This window comes from Schistocerca gregaria, chromosome 1, assembly GCF_023897955.1.
Source record: "Schistocerca gregaria isolate iqSchGreg1 chromosome 1, iqSchGreg1.2, whole genome shotgun sequence".
Lineage (NCBI taxonomy): Eukaryota > Metazoa > Arthropoda > Insecta > Orthoptera > Acrididae > Schistocerca > Schistocerca gregaria.
In genome coordinates, this window is record NC_064920.1 from 1,067,560,576 (window position 1) to 1,067,580,816 (window position 20,241).

At 39.7% G+C, this 20,241-nt stretch overlaps 1 protein-coding gene across 5 annotated transcripts; it reads right to left on the reverse strand.

The window, feature by feature from the left end:
• Positions 1 to 900: 900 nt before the first annotated feature.
• On the reverse strand, positions 901 to 18,988 carry LOC126281460 (calcium-responsive transcription factor-like). 5 transcript variants are annotated; one of them, XR_007551276.1, is made up of 7 exons: positions 18,649 to 18,978; positions 18,104 to 18,255; positions 14,384 to 14,528; positions 5,904 to 6,050; positions 5,110 to 5,802; positions 4,395 to 4,953; positions 901 to 4,265 (listed from the first exon to the last, which is right to left on the reverse strand). XR_007551276.1 is itself a non-coding variant. In XM_049980467.1 (5 exons), exons 1-5 carry the CDS (start codon positions 18,836 to 18,838, stop codon positions 2,121 to 2,123), a joined length of 690 nt encoding a protein of 229 aa, XP_049836424.1. In that variant the 5' UTR covers positions 18,839 to 18,967; the 3' UTR covers positions 901 to 2,120. The 5 variants fall into 5 exon arrangements, 2 of the variants coding, with proteins under 2 accessions (XP_049836424.1, XP_049836409.1); XR_007551275.1 differs by lacking the exon at positions 14,384 to 14,528 and having other exon boundaries at positions 901 to 2,135; positions 18,649 to 18,988; XR_007551272.1 differs by lacking the exon at positions 14,384 to 14,528.
• Positions 18,989 to 20,241: the final 1,253 nt, after the last annotated feature.

Consider the following 20,241-nt stretch of genomic DNA (forward strand, 5'->3'; position numbering starts at 1 on the left):
CCAAACACGCATACGACCATCATTGGCACCAAGGCAGAAGCGACTCTCATCGCTGAAGACGACACGTCTCCATTCGTCCCTCCATTCACGCCTGTCGCGACACCACTGGAGGCGGGCTGCACGATGTTGGGGCGTGAGCGGAAGACGGCCTAACGGTGTGCGGGACCATAGCCCAGCTTCATGGAGACAGTTGCGAATGGTCCTCGCCGATACCCCAGGAGCAACAGTGTCCCTAATTTGCTGGGAAGTGGCGGTGCGGTCCCCTACAGCACTGCGTAGGATCCTACGGTCTTGGCGTGCATCCGTGCGTCACTGCGGTCTGGTCCCAGGTCGACGGGCACGTGCACCTTCTGCCGACCACTGGTGACAACATCGATGTACTGTGGAGACCTCACACCCCACGTGTTGAGCAATTCGGCGGTACGTCCACCCGGCCTCCCGCATGCCCACTATACGCCCTCGCTCAAAGTCCGTCAACTGCACATACGGTTCACGTCCACACTGTCGCGGCATGCTACCAGTGTTAAAGACTGCGATGGAGCTCCGTATGCCACGGCAAACTGGCTGACACTGACGGCGGCGGTGCACAAATGCTGCGCAGCTAGCGCCATTCGACGGCCAACACCGCGGTTCCTGGTGTGTCAGCTGTGCCGTGCGTGTGATCATTGCTTGTACAGCCCTCTTGCAGTGTCCGGAGCAAGTATGGTGGGTCTGACACACCGGTGTCAATGTGTTCTTTTTTCCATTTCCAGGAGTGTAGTTTAAAGTTTCTTTCTTATGTAATGTTTACTGTTGTCTGTCTTACTGAAGTTTATTGCAAACACACTCTGCTGGACACTCAATGGCTGTATCATAGTACAGGGTGTCCACAATGAGACCCCAACATTTGACCTCATAAAATCCGAGAGGAAACACAATTTATTGACGAACAAATACAGGGAACTCATACAGTAGCTCATCAAGTTTTCATACACAGGTGGACGGTTCAATACACTTGAACATGGGTGCCACGGGTAGTGCAAAGAATATCAAGTCTACAATCAATTTCGTGCCATGTTCTGTGGAGCATCTGTTCTGTGACACACGAGTTGATGACAATTCTTATGCACTGTTTCAAGTCTTGTAGGTCCTTTACTGGTGTAGCGTATACCCGGTCTTTCACATAATCCCACGAGAAAAAATCGAGGGGAGTTATATTGGGCGATCATGGCAGCCAATGAATTAGACCTCCACAGCCAATCCATCATTGCGGGAATGTGTCATTTAAAAATTTTCGGACATCAAGGCTCCAATAGGGTGGTGCACCATCTTGTTGAAACATCAAATTTGGCTGCAGGTCTGTTATCTATGGCACGACAAATTGTTCTAACATGTCCAGGTAGATGGCTACATCCACAGTTGGCTCCTGAAAGAAAAACTGCCCAATAATATGATTTATCATTCAACCACACCACACATTAACTTTCGGACTGTCGGGCATGTGTTCCCTAGGTGTATGTGGATTTTCGGACCCCCAATTGCGCACCTTGTGACAGTTGACAGCCCCTGACAAGTGAAAGGTTGCCTCGTCAGTAAACATTATGATAAAAATGTCTTGTCCGCGACAATGCAATCTAACATGATACATGCAAATTCTTCTCACTTTGGTCGATCATCAGGCTTGATTTCTTGCATAACCTGCACTTTATATGCGTACAAACGTAATCACTGATGAAGCACTTTGTGCACTGTTGAACGTTTCATACGAAGTTCTCGTGCTGCCTGTCGCACTGACTTCTGTGGACTTTGTTCGAATGACTGTCGCACATGTTCCACATGATATCTGCTGATCCCAGGCTTACCACCACCATGCCCTTTCGCAACACTCCCAGTAGCCAAAAACTGATCACACCACTTCTTTATAGTCTTGAATGACAAGGGGCACTTTGTTGTAAATTGACGAAAGTTTCTTTGCACTTGGGTCGCCGATTTTGTCTCTGCATACCACCTACCACTTGTGCACGCCCCTTCATATCCTCCATTTTGCTAAAATAACTGACTGCATCTCCACTATGGCCACTTGGCGTATTAAATTTGCACACCACAAACTTGTTGCGTTGCTCTGTCTGCCCCTTCAGGATTCACAGGTCCACCATCTGTAATGAGAAAGATATAGAATATTAAAATGTTGGAGTCTCACTGTGACACCCTGTAGTTTCTTGCTTCTTAGTTAAGCTGTTTACTGTATTTGCTGAACAAAAACCAATAAAATGTGCGGTCACATGGTGTCAAATGTAACACTAATGGCCATTGCCAAATTGGCAATCGTCGATAATGTTAACCTTCCATGAAGGGCTTTAGCCTGACAGTGATTGTACCCAATGACAAGAAATCGGACTATAATTTCGTAATCACGAAGTTACTGAAACAAGCAGCAAAGTAAACAGGTTTTCAACTACCATTCTACTATTACAAAAGTATACTGTAATTATACATACATGAGATCGCCAGCCTAATTAGGCATTGCAGTGTCACGTTTTATGGTAAACCGGAAATAAACTTCCGCTAAGGGAGGTGGCAAGTTCCTAAACCACCTTATGCTAAAGTCAACATATGCACACCCATGCCAGAGGGAGGATTCGAACCTCCAACGGGGGAAGCCACGCGAACTGTGGCAAAGCGCCTGAGACTGCGTGGCTACCCCCTACCCCGCATGGCTTCACCTAATGGAACTAAACTCACCTCATTCCGTAACTAATCGCTTCTATTACAGTTATTCTCCATGTTATACAGTAACTTGCCCTAGCAAACAATACAGCAGCTAATCCTTATGCAGACTGCAGAATCGCCAAGAAATGCAGCAATACATACTGTCTCGCAATAATATTTGCTATTGGCAGAAACTACTAAGCAGTATAATGAACAAATGCAGAAACGACATGTGAACTTACTAACAAAGTCTTACTGGCAATAACATGTGCTACTATTACTTTTTAATAAACATCACGATTTTGAAACATTACCGATTACTGTGGACTTAAGAAATTTGCACATGAAGATGATGTTCTTGTTGTGGTCTTCAGTACTGACACTGGTTTGATGCAACTCTCCATGCTACCCTATCCTGTGCAAGCATCTTCATCTCCCAGTACTTACTGCAGCCCACCTCCTTCTGAATCTGCTTAGTGTATTCATCTCTTTGTCTCCCTCTACAGTTTTTACCCTCCACGCTGCCCTCCAATGCTAAATTTGTGATCCCTTGATGCCTCAGAACATGTCCTACTAAACGTTCCCTTCTTTTTGTCAAGTTGTGCCACATACTCCTCTTCTCCGCAATTCTATTCAATACTTCAACATTAGTTATGTGATCTACCCATCTAATCTTCAGCATTCTTCTGTAGCACCACATTTTGAAAGCTTCTATTCTCTTCTTGTCCAAATTATTTATCGTCAATGTTTCACTTCTATACATGGCTACACTCCACACAAATACTTTCAGAAACGACTTCCTGACACTTAAAACTATACTCGATGTTAAGAAATTTCTCTTCTTCAGAAACGCTTTCCATGCCATTACCAGTCTACATCTTATATCATCTCTACTTCGACCATCATCAGTTATTTTGCTCCCCAAATAGCAAAACTCCTTTACTACTTTAAGTGTCTCATTTCCTAATCTAATTCTCTCAGCATCACCCGACTTAATTCGACCACATTCCATTATCCTCGTTTTGCTATTGTTGATGTCCATCTTACATCCTCCTTTCAAGACACTGTCCATTCCGTTCTACTGCTCTTCCAAGTCCTTTGCTGTCTCTGATAGAATTACAATGTCATCGGCGAACCTCGAAGTTTTTATTTCTTCCCCATGGATTTTAATACCTACTCCAAATTTTTCTTTTGTTTCCTTTACTGCTTGCTCAATATACAGATTGAATAACATCGGAGATAGGCTACAACCCTGTCTCACTCCCTTCCCAACCACTGCTTCCCTTTCATACCCTTCGACTCTTATAACTGCCATCTACTTTCTGTACAAATTGTAAATAGCCTTTCGCTCACAGTATTTTACCCCTGCCACCTTTAGAATTTGAAAGAGAGTATTCCAGTCAACATTGTCAAAAGCTTTCTCTAAGTCTACAAATGCTAGAAACATAGGTTTGCCTTTCCTTAATCTTTCTTCTAAGATAAGTCGTAAGGTCAGTATTGCCTCAGATGTTCCAATATTTCTACGGAATCCAAACTGATCTTCCCCGAGGTTGGCTTCTACCAGTTTTTCCATTCGTCTGTAAAGAATTCGCGTTAGTATGTTGCAGCTACTTAACCTAAATGATCCTAAGGACAAACACACACGCACGCACGCACACACACACACACGCACGCACACACACACACACACACACACACACACACACCTGAGGGAGGACTCGAACCTCCGCCGGGACCAGCCGCACAGTCCATGACTGCAGCACCTTAGACCAATCATGTTGCAGTTAGAGCAAACGATAAGGTGTGGTGAGAGTCTGCCAGTAGCACTGCAAACAAACAGACGTCTTATTCAAGCACAGCTAAACAATAGGCGACTGAATGTCTCAGAACTTCTACAGAAGTTCGCAGCACCCTGGGCATGGCAGCAATGAAATGCTGTGGCAGTCAGCAGCATCCAGGGCATGGCACACTTGGACTGCTGTAGCAGTCAGCCACAATCAAAGGGTTAATAATAAAATGTCGATATCTTTTGTATGAAATATTGTTTTTAACTTCCCTAGATCCCTCATGTTATAGTTTAGGTGAACTATCTTTTAGAAAATACATGCAGTGTAATTCATTTTTACTTATCTTATTGTACAGCTACATCTGGTTTTGCTCTGAAGCTTCAGACATACATCAGTTTTAAGTTTTTTCCGGTTCTTGAGCTGCTCCAGACTTTTGAGTGCAGCATATTCAGCGAAATTTGATTCCTCGTGCCAATTTCTAGCAATGACCAATATTAAAAATGAATGTCTACAATAATATTTTAACTACTTCTTAAAAAATAGACCCGATAAACTTTTACCAAAACTTATATACTAAGCTATATGTAAATATCCAGAAATGCAAATGTGGACAAGTAAACACTGCACAACTCACCACTGTTCAAATATGTTTCTCTATTTTAGAATTTGTTGCCACTGTTGAAGGAAGGTCACTGCCTGCATGGTATGACAATTCTACACTACGCTGCACATTTTGAAGGTCATCTACAAGATTTTTTATTGTTTCATCACTGCAATTGTATGTGAGCTCTATAATATTTTTACATATGTCTCTTGCCTCTTGAGACAGGGATGAACAAGAGCTTGATTTTTCAGGACTGGCACGCTTTTTGTTCCTTTCATCGCTTTTGCTGGTATTCTGTACACCATTTCTTACAGAATTAATTGGTGCAGTACACCTTCTGCTTGAGTCACATCCATATGCCTTATCAATCTGGATCTCTAATGAATCTTCACCAAAAATTCTCTTTCTTGTCCTATACACATGATTATAAATGGTTTTGTCTGTGGGGTAAAATGCAGTGTTTACACGGTCTGGTCTAGCTGGCCCACTGAAGTTTGTCTCAACAAACTTTTCAAGAAGCAATTTTATTTCTCTTACTGATGTTGTTCCATTTTTGACATGGTTCCGTATTTCCAAAGCTAGCCGAGGATGCAGATCTCCACTTGTTTTCATATGTGCTGCACTGTGTGTGTGGTGCTCTGGTGGTGAAGCAACCACATACAAGCGAAGAAAGCTTTCTGGTTTATTGGGTAACTCCAAATGCTTCTTCAAGCTATCAATAACCTTTAAAACAATAATTATAACTTAATTAGGAACATTAAGTACATTGAGTTTGCAAAGCAATGTTTACACAACAAATAATGAACATTTTTAACTACAATCACCATTTTTTTTGTCTTGCGATCATTCTCTGACAGGACTAAATAGCTAGGATAAACTCTGACACATTTTACTAAAAATGTGGCAGGACAGTCACTTTTCTTGGTATCCATAAACAACTTTTGCTTTTTATTTGGGATGATATGGTCAACCTGGATGCATAAAATATACAGTAAAATTTAATAAATAAGCTTTCAACAGATGTAGTTTCTGTGGAGATTAAATCTGGGATTCCAACACTCTGAGGTACCCAGGTCCTCCAATGTATGAAATCTTGCAGCTATGACAGTATTTCACAAAGGATGACCTGATAATTGAAGTAAGATGTGAAAATGATGTAAATCCCAAAGCTGCAATCCTTTCAATAAAACAAAAACAGTTCCAGAATACCATAATTAATTAACATGGCCACAATAGGATAAACATTCTGCCTTGCTGACTATACTGCTCTTAGCACAGAAAGTAACTTGTGGCACTATTGAAGATCTTGGCTTCTCTTCAGATCTTTCATCAGATATTAAACATAGCTTAACATGTTACAATTGAAATTATAGCACATAGCAGGATTTTTTCTAGGCACAAACGAATTAAATTTTCCAAGCACCTTATACATGAAACAGGGGCTAAAATAAAATGTACACAGAAGCAATATTGAACAAAAATTCAAAGTTCCTGTTAATATTTATATTCCAATTTGAAGTAGTGTTTCCAAAAATTTGAATTAATTGAAACACCCAAGAAAAATAACTGTCTTAATAGATGATGAAGAAAAGCCAATTTTTTGAGTAAACACCTCAGAATTAAAGCCACTAAACTGCAACAGCAGACAGACAAAGCTTACAGCTTAGCAAATAATGTTTTTGCTACCCACCACTGTGAACTAACTAAATATAGAACATAATCTAATACAAAAAACCATAGCGGATTCAGATGAAATGCTGGTCCACTGACCAAAGGACTGATTACAGCAGAAAACACCCATTAGTGCAAAACAAACAACAATCTTTCACTAAAAACCCACCTCATTATTCTCAGCCTCTTCAAATATAACACAAACTAGCAAGAACTGATGACTGGACCTAATGAAGTATTATTTTTAAAACCCAAAACCATTGTTTGGATTGGTATACACCTTCAGAATTCACATCAATCGTGTTCTGTTTCCGGCTGCACAGCAATGATAAAACAGTGTGTGAAAGTCACTATGTGGTAATAGCTTGTTCTTTACCAACTGAACTTGTATTTTATTTATTTATACTTTTAGTTCTGTAGAAAAGAACAGTCCGAACATGAATGAGCAACAAAGGTTAGTAATAAAAAATAACAAAAAAATTACACCATTCATTTTCATAAAAGTTGGTGGTTACATGTTAGCATCAATAACACTGTAATGAAAAATTGCTTAAATGTTTCTAGAAAACCCGGAAATAGAAGTGTACCTTGAGGAAAAGTCTCCATTTAGGCTTTGGGTCTTTTGATTTCTTATTTAAAAGGCGTACAGAAAAATGATGCACACTCTTCTGCACAAAATCCCAAGGGGTGTGATCTAATTTCATACCCAATTACTAACTAAGATTAGCTGAGTGATGGCTGGCAAGTTCTTTGGAACAAGATCAAATTGTTCAAAACAAATGCCACAGAGAGGCCTATTCGTACGATTCAGAGACAAACTGGAATACCGAAATAAACTGTTTTGAGGATTTTGAAGGCACACAATTGTCATGCGTATCATATCACACTGACACAGGCATGAATGCCAAAGATCCGCAAATACGCAAACATTTCTGCCAGTGGGCCTTGGAAATGGTAAGAGGTGACAATGATTTTTTTAGTTATGTTATGTTCACCAATGCAGCCTCATTCAAAAACAATGGTGAATTAAATTGTTAATGATTGTCATTATTGGTCTCCTGTCAACCCTCACTGGCACAGACCCGTCGACAATCAACACCAATGGTCATTAATGGTCTGGTGTGGAATTTTAAACAGTTGCTTGATAGGACCATATTTTCTTGACCGAAATGCTACTGGGGAATCTTATTTACAACTTCTCCATGATGATTTGTTGGAGCTAATGGAAGATGTTGATTTAGAAACTAGGCAACGAATGTGGTTCCAACAGAATGGACCAGCTCCCCATTATGCTAAAAATGTGCGGAATGTTTTAAATTTACGGTACCCTGGTCGGTGGATAGGATGCAGCAGACCAATTCAGTGGCCTCCACGTTCACCAGACCTAACATCTCGTGATTTTTTCTTCTGGGGTTATTTAAAAAAATATTGTTTATGAAAGACAGTCCACAACGCAAAATGATGTGGCGCAACGCATTTGAAGAGTGTGTGCAGCCATACCAAGGGATGTTGACAACTTTCGCAGACGATTGACTTCATACACTAAAGCATATGGGGATAATTGTGACTAATTTCTACATGGCTAATTTCATTAATTAAGGACTCTAAATTGTGAGAGGCAAGGGGACTCACACTAATGAAGCACCCCAACATGTGAGAGGCAAGGGGACTCAAACGCTAAAAGTAGGATGCAGTACATTTTGTACAAAACTAGCTTAATTTGGCGTAACGAAAGAATTGGTGCATATGTTTTATCAATTTGATACGTCTTTCTCGGATAATTCAAAATAAATCAGAGTTCTTCCCAAATTTTACTTTTTTTCTCGATTCAGTGCTATCTGCCAATGGTTTAAAAAAATGTTTCACACAGAACGTGATTACTTTTTTATGGAGAATCCGAATCTGCAATAAAAAATGGGTGTTTCCATTTAAGATTTAAAACTTGCGCCCGCCCCACCCAAGGGGGCAGGAGCTGGGGTCACATGTAGTATCATTTATGTCCCCCTTTGAGCTTACAAACTTGTCTTACCCACTATTTTTACCCGATGTATGGTTTTCAAGATAATCTCATTCGCAACTTCAGATGGACCACCCTGTATATTGTGAAAGAATGCAACTGTTAGAACTTTACTTGTAATACTGGTTCTTGCACAGGGCAAGTAGGTTTGTAATCATAGAAGCCCCTCTGCAACAAAACTGGCTTGGTGGAAATGGAAAATGTGGATCTGGCAATCGAACTGCAAAGCTCCTCAGTGGCTTGGTGGAAATAGAAAATGTGGATCTGGTGATCGAACTGCAAATCTCCTCAGAGGCTTGGTTAGTCGGTGGCTAGCAGGCAAAGGGTTCACATCTTGTGAACTGAATGAGGCAATAAGAACTGCAAGATTATATAACATAGCCTCATAAGTGGATGGAGTTTGACTTATTATTCATGGCATCCTGTTGTTAACTTCATACTACAAAAATCTGATGCTATGAATATAATTTTCAAAGTTTGTTACATAGGTAGAGCCATGGATACTTTTGCTGCGTTTTTTTTTAATACCACAGGAGATCAAAACTGCCACCACCTTCATCTCAATTCATCAGCACAGTACTGTATAAATGCATGGACCAGTTATGCTGTTTCTTTTTCAGTAATAAGGTTTTGTTCCGTAAACTTTTTGTTTAACCACTATTTCATCCTTGGTTGTTTACCTAGACAGCATGCTATTCAAAGTGCTACAATTTTTCCAAGTATCCTATTATATTGAGCTGAAAAGTCATTTTAATAAACTTTCACTACAGTTAATAAACTTTGTGCAGTAGTAAATTTCACAATCATTCAGCATACCAAGTTTACAACTACCCTTCATATTTTTTATAGGCCTACAAGGATAAAGCTTTTAAAAAAGTACAATTGACAACAAAATATTTTAGGTATCCAGCTTAAAGATCATTCTTATTGAAGTCTCAGTACAATATTACAGCTACTTGAAAAAACTGCAATGATTCATAACAGTTCCTAGCTAGTAGACTGAGCAGCGCCAGTGTAAGGATTATTTTGCAGGTCTCGAAGTAACAGTGTTTATAATTCCAAGTGTACTGTATATAGTTAAAAGTGTTTCCCTTGCTGTGTTGTAACTGAAATATTCAGTCTTGATCTGAGTCAACTGATAGCTTGGATTCTGGGACCCCACACTACTGTTGAGCAAGATTTAAGTTTCATATCACAACTACAGCATTAATGAAGGGAACTTGCCATCTCTAACATTTGCGTGCTATAATAAGCAATTCACTACAATAATTCAAACTATACTAGATCCAGGTACCACATGTTTCATTTAAACACGTTTTGCAAATGATGGCTTGTTCTGGGCACCTAAGTCATGCCTTCTCCATCAGCCAATGAGCGTCCAGCAGTGTTCTGAGTAATCTGCTGTGAATTAGCGAGTTGTTTAGTGAATTTCTATTTCATTTGCCTTTGAGATCTCATCACTGATGGTGGTGGTAAGTGATAAATTCTGCATAAGCAAGCGAGAGGCTTAATCTTCAGTATATATGCTTTCTCGAAGCAGAAAGCAGGAGGTGCATGCGTGAACAGCAACTGTTGTTTGGTGCCTCAACAATGCTTACCCCGTCCATGAATTGACATGCACTAACTGTAATTGTTCGTGGATTGTCCTATATAAGGTAGTGAATGCTCCTTGAGAATACATATAATAATAGGAATAGACTAGTTAATTAACTGACAACCATTTCCAGAACAATATTTTTCAATAATTAAGCTGATAAAAGATCTTCCTGTGCAAATTAATACTGCTCTACCATTAGTAATTATTTACCTATAATAATCATTGGCTTTTTGCAACAGTATTATGAGAAGGACAGCTGCTACTCACTATGTTGTGGAGATGGGGAGCCACAGATAGGCACAACAAAAAACTGTCACTAAACAAGCTTTTGGCGAAAAGGCTTCACACATTCACACAAATGCAACTCACACACGCATGACCATAGTCTCTGGCAGCTAAAGCCAGAATACGAGGAGCAGAACATGATGGGACAGGGGTCTGGGGTAGGGAGGGGGAGGGATAGCAGGGTATGGGGTTGGGGGACAGTAAAGTGCTGCTAGTGGGAGCATGCAGGGACAAGGTGGAGAGAGGGTAGGGCAGCTAGATGCAGACGGGCGGTTAGATGGTGGGCGGGGGAGAGGTGAAGGGGAGGAGGGGGGGGGGGGGGATAGCAGAAAAGAAGAGAAGTAAAAAGAGTGAGTGTGTTGGTGGAATAGATGGCTGTTATAGGAGCAGGGAAGGGGCTAGATGGATAAGGACAATGACTAACAAAGGTTGAAGCCAGGAGGGTTACGGGAACATACGATACATTGCAGGGAGACTTCCCACCTGCGTAGTTCAGAAAAGCTGGTGTTGAAAACAAGGGTCCCGATGGCTCATGCTGTAAAGCAGTCACTGAAATGAAGAACTTTGTGTTGGGTGGCATGCTCAGCAACAGGGTGGTCCAGTTGTATCTTGGCACAGAGTTTTTCAGTGACCATTCATGCAGACAGACAACTTGTTGCCTTGAAGGCATTACCTACAAACAAACCCAGGGTGTAGCTATGGGCACCATCCTATGCCAACTATTCAAGCCCCCCCCCCCCCCCCCATTCACTTCACCAAGTACTACTCAAGCCAACAAGGCACCTTCCTTGATGTTGACCTCCACCTCAAAGATGGCTACATCAGTACCTCTATCCATATTAAACCTACCAACCACCAGGAATACCTCCACTTCGACAGCCGCCACTCACTGCATTGAGTCTAGCTACCCATGGCCGTTGCACCTGTAGTGATGATGTGCCTCTCTCTAAATATACCAAAGGTCTCACTGAGGCCTTTACAGGCCATAATTACCATTTCAACCTAGTATAAAACCAGATCTCCCACACCTCATCTTTCCAGTTACCCGTCACCTCCCAAGGTCCCACTGTCTGGCCACAGAGAGCATTCCCCTTGTGACTCAGTGCAATGCAGGAATGGATCAATTGAATTACATTATTCCTCAGCAATTCGAGTACCTCTCGTCATGCCGTTCCCACCCCTCCCACAGCCCACCGAACCTACACAATATCCTCATCCATACCTACACAACCCCTGCTCCCAACCTCTTGCCTCATGGCTCATATCCCTGTAATAGACCTAGATGCAAGACCTGTCACCATACATCCTCCCACCACCACCTACTCCAGTCTGGTCACTAACATCATTTATTCCATCAAAGGCAAGGCTACCTGTGAAACCAGTCATGTGATCTATAAACTAAGCTGCAATAGATTTGCATACTAGGTGGACATGACAAGCAACAAGCTGTCTGTCCACACGAATAGCCATGGCCAAACTGTGGCCAAGAAACAATTGGACCACTCTATAGCTGAGCATGCTGCCCAACATGATATCCTTCATTCTAATTACTGTTTCACTGTCTGTGCCATCTGGATCCTTCCAACCAACACCAACTTTTCTGAACTGCACAATTGGAAAATCTCCCTGCAATATATGCTACGTTTACTGTAACACTCCTGGACTCAACCTTCGTTAGTTATTGTCCTTACCCATCTAGCCCCTCCCCCTGTTCCCATTCCAGCACTACACAGCTCTCTATTCCGCCAATGCACCCTGTCCTTTTACTTCTTTTCCACTACTCCTCCTCTCCCCAGTGCTCCATCTAACTCCCCCAACTGCACCTAGCTGCCCTACCCTCTCTCCACCTTGTCCTCTCCCACTAGCAGCAGCACTTTACCACCCCCTACCCCTACCAGGCTATCCCTCCCACTCTCCACCCCAGGCTCCTGTTCTGTATTTGCGTTTTTTTCTTTTTTTTTTTTTCCACATATCTGTGACACAGCATCTTAGCTGTATAGTGACTAGCAACTATCCTTTTCGTCATACTATTACATTCCATCCTAGATTTTCCATTGCTTCAGTAGGTTTCTGATTTGATATGGAGATAGCACGTGTAATTGAGAGATATTTTTTGCAAAAATGGTTAATATTCCTTCTATGTTGTTCACACCAAACTACTGTTACACTGTCTTAAAAAGTGCACAACACTATGCTGTCTGTAATAACGTTATTTTATTTTGCTACCAGCTTCAGTTCTGAACCATCATTAACAGCAGGTAAATTCTCAGAAATGTAACATGCTTTGTCGTAAGTTACCACAGGAAACCATAACTACAAAGATAATAAAAAATAAAAAATTGTGACAAGATTAAAACTGATGAAACATCGATAAATTGTGTTACTGTTTGGTATCTTATTTTCAAAGCATAAGTTCAGTATCAAGTAAAGCCAATCACAATAGTAAATTTTCTGCGCTAGTACTTGGTACAACTTTGCCTAATTACACTGGCGAGCATTTCCTTCTGCATAATTGCAGTTTACTTTATTACTAATACAACCTCGGTTCAATTCCAATTTGATCTGCTACTAATTTCCTTCAATAGAAATCTTTAAAGAAACAAGAACCTTTCCATTATGCATGATCATGGTCAAATAAGTATCCTTTCACAGTAGGAACATTAAAAATGTACTGCTAATTTGGTAGTAGCTGCTAGTGATATACCATCCTTCTCCGATTTTCACTTTACACTTTTGCTTGGACTTAAAACATAAGAACTGCTACTTTCTTTTTGTCTTAGACCAAAACTCTTTTGTAATGAATTTTCATTGTAGGGATGTTCTGATAATTTGGCTCTTTGAGTATGTCCATGCACAGTGGTACTCATCTACAGAAATGTTCACACCTCGGGTCTTCATGAAGCTTTTGATTTTGATTTTTTTTAAATCACAAGTTAAGAGAGGCATATAGTTAACAAACAATTATTTAAGCAGTAAAGTTATAAAGAAAACCATAAAAAATATTAATGTAAGTTGCTTTAAAATTTCTGAAAAAATTACCGGGGAAGTGAAAAACATTTCTTTCAAATGTCTTCACTCTGTTGATCTTTAACTCAAGAGATTGTGGGCTTTCTAATGCAATAATCAAGGCATTTAAAATTAGACTTTGTGAAAACAACTTCATTACAGACACTGGCTATGCACTTAGCAATGCATGATAGCGTGCACCTGAAAAAAAACCACAGAGGTTCACTTCTCACAGTTTGCTGCCTGATGCAACAGACAGAACTGCACACAACACTAGATGAAGAGGGCAAGCAAAATCTATAGACATAGAGGGCGATACCTCTGTATGTATCAGTATGACTTAACCCAGTCAATCGGTTGCCATTCTACAAGTATAAAACAGTTAACAACCACTATTTTCAGTCCCTGACAATTATGATGTAGGCTATCACCGAAAGCTTAGAATTTTATCTGAATCTGACGGTGTAATTCAACCAAGAACTTTTTATACAAGGACTTAGTTGTGAAAAACTTCATAGCCATCATGTGAATGTAGTCAAACAAATGACCAATTCAATGATGGAAAAAGCAGCTCAGTGGTTCCAAGAAAATAGACTGTCATTAAATAAAAACAAAACTGAACACATCTTCTTTCCCTTAGAGATATTAACAAAGGACCAAATGAACCCAGGCATTCAGTACAATTGTTAGGCATATATCTAGATACTAAATTATGCTGGAATACCCACACAGAAGAGAGCTGCAGTAAGTTGGCAAGAGTTTTATATCTCCTTAGGAAACTTAAGGATTGTGTCACTAAGGAGTGCATGCTTATGGCATACTACACCTTTTTCCATACACATTTGCATTATGGAATACTTCTTTGGAGAAACTCTGCTGGGGCAGAAGAAGGCCATTAGTTGCATTTTTGGTTTGGGCAAATTAACTTCTTATAGACAGTACTTTATTGAGCACAGAATACTTACAGTTCCCTGTCTACACATACACAAAACATTTATGCAAGCCAAACAGAATGCCCACATGTATGAAAGCACGTCAGATGAGCACTCATATGAAAACAGAAACAGGAACTTATCAGACATTCCTTGGACACGCTGGAAAAACATTTTTAACACAATTTCACATGGCACAAGAGAGGTGCATGAAAATAAATTTAAACTGGTGGTAGACACATGGCTGAAAGAGAAAGCATTCTATAGTACAAGTGAATTCATATATAATAACAAAATTTGATGCTCTTTTGTACAATTAAAAATATGATACTCTTTTATATAATGAGAAATATTATGCTCTTTTATATAGATTTAAGTGTCAGGAAGTCGTTTCTGAAAGTATTTGTATGCAGTGTAGCCATGTATGGAAGTGACGCGTGGACGATAAATAGTTTGGACAAGAAGAGAATAGAAGCTTTTGAAATGTGGTGCTACAGAAGAATGCTGAAGATTACATGGGTAGATCACATAACTAATGAGGAGGTACTGAATACAATTGGGGAGAAGAGGACACACAACTTGACAAGAAGAAGGGACTGGCTGGTAGGACATGTTCTGAGGCATCAAGGGATCACAAATTTAGCACTTGAGGGCAGCGTGGAAGGTAAAAATCGCAGAGGGAGACCAAGAGATGAATACACTAAGCAGATTCAGAAGGATGTAGGCTGCAGTAGGTACTGGGAGATGAAGGGGCTTGCACAGGATAGAGTAGCATGGAGAGCTGCATGAAACCAGTCTCAGGACTGAAGACAACAACAACAACAACTATATAACAAAAAATGAATGTGATTGTGAACTATCAAAATTGTAACTTACGACATGCAACTAAATGTGTCTGTGCAACCAGTGTAACTAATTATGGAAGAGCAGAAATGCAATATTTCTGTAATAGTATCTGTATACGTTAACCTTTTGTATAATCATTTGTATAAGCATCTGTAGATTTATGTATCCACCCTTTGTATAATTTGTGTAACAAATGACGATGCCTTATAAAACACAACAGTTGTCTACAGACAAATAAATCCAATTCAATTCTACTTCTAAAGAAGAAGCTAAATTTTTAAATGAAGTAGCAGTCAGTTAATTACAAGGGGAAAGTATGAATTTATTTAGTCTCATACAGTTGCTTAAAACAATGTGTCATTTGACAAACTACAGCTCAGTGAAAACTCCTCTGCAATTTTCAGAGCTGAATGAAGGCCAGCAATATCTGATATTGCTATGGTCCAATACAAATGTTACAGAACATACTGAAAGAACCCCTACATCTAGACACCACATATACCATTACTTAAAAGTTGCTGAAAGCCATCAAAGAGAATGTGAACCTTTTAAAATACATTGTTAAAATCACAGCTGCACAGTGCAATGGGACCACTTTATCTATGTCATTACGTGCTAGGAGATTTTATCTAACACCACACAAAAAAGAGCGTACAATGTATATTCAGATTTGTGAACAGAAAACTGAACTCAATGACAGAAATAATAATAGAAAAAAAAACAAAGTATCAAGTATGCTGATAAAACTTTAGACGATTTGGGGTGCTCTTCCTTAAAACTTCATTCAATACCAAATCACAACAAGCCCTCATGTAACAAACTGACACTAGAAAAAGTGAAGCATCTTTTGGAAAAAGAGTGTAGTTGGTATCAGTGTGGAAGTTTTTAACAGTAGGCGAGATAAAATGGATGCTGACATTTTTAAGAACAGCAAAGATTTTGATGCCATGACATTGTTAATGAGGGGAAAAAAGTGGCCAATATGAGGAGATTTGAAAGGGGGGAGGGGGGAATCAAATTTTAAATTTAGCTCCTCCCTCTTGATCAAAAGAAGAAAATATTAATAATCTCAGAATTCAATAAATGAAAGGAAACTGAAAAGTTTATTTTTATCAATTCCTAAATTAAAAATGACAAAATTCCTCTAATGTTACCTGGAGCAAAAGACACCATGGAGAGAATGTGTACGGAAGAAAGATTTACCCTCTGCAACCTAAGGTAAGTACATTCTTGCTTAAATGATAACCCAAACACCAATATTTTGTTCACTAAGAGCAAAGTGATGCATTTTAGCTGGTGTTGCAGGCACTAATTCAGAGGAGGAGGAGATCAGTGTTCATTAGAGATGATGCACAAGTTCGGATTAAGGAAGTATGGGGACGGAAATAGGCCATGCATTTTCAAAGGAATCGTACTGGCATTTCCCCTCAAGTGATTTAGGGAAATCACGGAAAACCTAAATCAGGATGGCCTGATGCGGGTTTAAACTGTCATCCTCCCAAATGCAAGTACAATGTGCTAACCACAGCACTATCTCACTCGGTGGCACTCATCCTGCAGCATCCACCAAAAAGTAAAACTACTGTTGGATGTGCATTGATGAAACGCACAATGAACTTACATAAATTTTTTGTACGTGACTTGGAAAACAACGAACGTGTGCTTCATCACTGTAATAATTGTCCCATTGATGAAAAACTGACGGAACTCAAAATTAACTAACAAACATACTGCTGATGCAATTCAGTACAACCAGTGAATTAACACAGATCACTGGACACACTCATTTATATCTAAGTGTTATGCAAGATATCTGAAAAATGTGAAGCAAAACCAAACTAACAAAAAAGTAGTTCTGTTAATAGACATTGCTGAAAATTACAGCTTTGTAATTCACACTGAAGTCCACAGTTATCACCGGGCAAGAATCATGTGTACGATCCATGGTGTTTGTGTTTATTTGATAAATAAGGAAAATAAAATAGAAATAGTAAACCATTGCTTTATAAGCAATGATATGGAGCATGATGTAGGATTTGTAAATGCCTCTTGGAAAGAAATGGTTAACTGGTTGGTTGAATTATACCACAAGTCAAGAAATTGTGTTATTTCAGTGAAGCATGTGCAGCTGAACATAAAAATAGAAATTGCCTTAAGTCTTGTGTAAACACAAAAATGATTTTCCTACTGATACCAAATATTACTTTTTTGCTACTAGCCATGGTAAATCTGTGGGTGATGGATTGGGAGGAACTGTAAAATATGTATTGGGAAAAGCTGGTCTTCAATTACAGAAACAAACAACTGCATCAGGCATTTAGAATTTCTGTACATGAACATGAGACAAGATACAACCACAGTTTCGACATTAACAAGAAAAACAAAGCTAAATCCCAAATTTGTGTACTACACTATGAAAGACTCATTAGTTATTCATTTTTATAGTAGATGAATGTGTTACCACTGCTTGCACAACTAAACTATGACAAAGAAAGTGAATAATGCAACTATATTTTAAACAAAAAATGTGCAGTAATTAATTTTTTAAGTTCCTACATGTTTGTATTTTAAATACACACACAGCTCTAATTCTCAGTTTGAAAAAAAGATATACATCCTATGATTTGACAATCTGTGTATCAATAAAAACAAGAGTTTCATGTTACACACCAGGTGATAAGGAACAGGAATCTCGTTCTTATCATAGTACATTGGACCGAGTGTACATTGCCTGTAGCTTACATACTCAACCGAAAATGGTGACCCAAAAAATGGAATTTGAATAGTCCCTTGTGACTGACTGAAGAAGAATCGTGGTTTACCTGGAACAATTGGAATATTTTTTATACGTAGTTAAGAGAAAATACAAGGAAACGACAGTTTCTTCATATTATCTTGTCAAATATAGGCATACTGAGAACCATTACTATAGTACAGTACGGTTTGCATTTTAAACAGCAACGCGCCACTAGAATGATTACAAAAGTTTAAACAGACCATAATGTTTTAAATAAACTTTTGTAAACCATGCTTGTGCCCGGTTACATTTTACATTATAAAGTTTATAATGATTACTTCATTTAATACAATTATTTTTCAGAGCACTATTCTCACTGATTAACCACAGACCGTATGATTCTATCAATTTTTCTTTCTCAAGTCACAACATTGTTTTCAGTATACTAATAAAGTAAATAAGATACTTTTTTACTTACTGGTTGTAACGCCGGAGGATAATCTGTTATAAGCGCTGCTCCTCACTGAATAAGAATACCCAACACATTTGAGCCTGGTAAAAAGGTAATCGATTTCTTCCTCGGATGAACAAATGCCGCAAAACTGGCCTTTGTTTCCGATGCTGAATTCCTTCATACACTCTTTCATTATATTCTTAAATGGACACATGTTGCAATAAAAAGAAAGCAAAGCGAAACGAAATCACCATACTCCACCAAAGCATAGCACAAAACAAGGTACACACAACAGAAACTACTGTTGAAACCCAAAGCGTCTGCGCAGTGACAACAAAATATGTCAAAGTCTTTACCACGAAGACTATGCAGTATGTGATACTTCGTAACATTGAACTCTTTGGATGAGGGGATCGTCACAGCTTTTCATAAGTTGCGGGAAAATATTTGTGAATGGTGGTGTGAGTAGCATTATTTTCCTAGTAAATTTCCGTTTATGTAAGACGAATTGTGTGAAATATGTGGGATGAATTTCGTAAATCACAGAGCATTCGAGTCTAATTCAAAACTTAAGCGAAACGTGAAACCAAAATCGATTAATGTGAAATGGTGCTCATCTAGCAAAAATATACGCTCAAGAGGCAACGAAATTGGTACACCTGACTAAAATTATGTAGGGCCCCCGTGAGCAAGCAGAAGTGCAGCAACACAACGTGGCATGGACTCGAATAATGTCTGAAGTAGTGGTGAAGGGAATGGGTGCCATGAATCCTGCTGGGCTGTCCATAAATCCATTACAGTACGAGGGGGAGTAGGTCGCTTATGAACAGCACATTGTCAGGCATCCCAGATATGGTCAATAATGATCATGTCTGGCGAGTTTGGTGGCCAGCGGAACTATTTAAACTCAGAAGGGTGTTCGTGGAGCCACTCTGTAGGAATTCTGGACATGTGGGATATCACATTGGAATTGCCCAAGTCCGCGGGAATTCACAATGGATATGAATGATCAGACAGTATACTTACATATGTGTCACCTGTCACAGTCGTAGCTAGACGTACCAGGGGTTCAATAACACTCCAACTGCACACGCCACACAATATTACAGAGCCTCCACCAGCTTGAACAGTCATCTGATGACATGCAAGGTACATGGATTCGTGAGGTTGTCTCACTACTCGTACATGTCCATCTGCTCGATACAGTATGAAACCAGACTCGCCTGACCAGGAAAATATTTCCAGTCATCAACTGTCCATTGTCGGTGTGACAGACGAGGCATGAAGCTGCGCGTCATGGAGTCATCAAGGGCGCAAGAATGTGTCTTTGGCTCCAAAAGCTCATATAGATGATGTTTCGATGAATGGTTCGCACACTGACACTTGTTGACAGTCCGGCATTGAAATATGCAGCAATTTGTGGAAGAGTTGCACTTCTGTCACATTGAACACTTATCTTCAGTCATAGTTGGTCCCGCTCTTGTAGGACCTTTTTTCGGCCACAGGAATGTCGCAGATTTATTGTTATACCGAATTCCCAATATTCACAGTACACTTGTGAAATGGTCGTACAGGAAAATCTCCACTACATTTCTTCCTTGGAGAGGCTTTGTCCCG

Excerpts from the sequence above, each read along its gene's own strand:
- LOC126281460 (XM_049980452.1), bottom strand. The coding sequence starts at position 18,838 with ATGTGTCCATTTAAGAATATAATGAAAGAGTGTATGAAGGAATTCAGC. Across the intron at positions 18,256-18,648 it reads ATCCTCCGGCGTTACAACCA|GTAAACCACGATTCTTCTTC; the intron begins GTAAGTAAAAAA and ends CAATTGTTCCAG. Across the intron at positions 5,803-5,903 it reads ATCGCAAGACAAAAAAAATG|GTTATTGATAGCTTGAAGAA; the intron begins GTGATTGTAGTT and ends ATTGTTTTAAAG.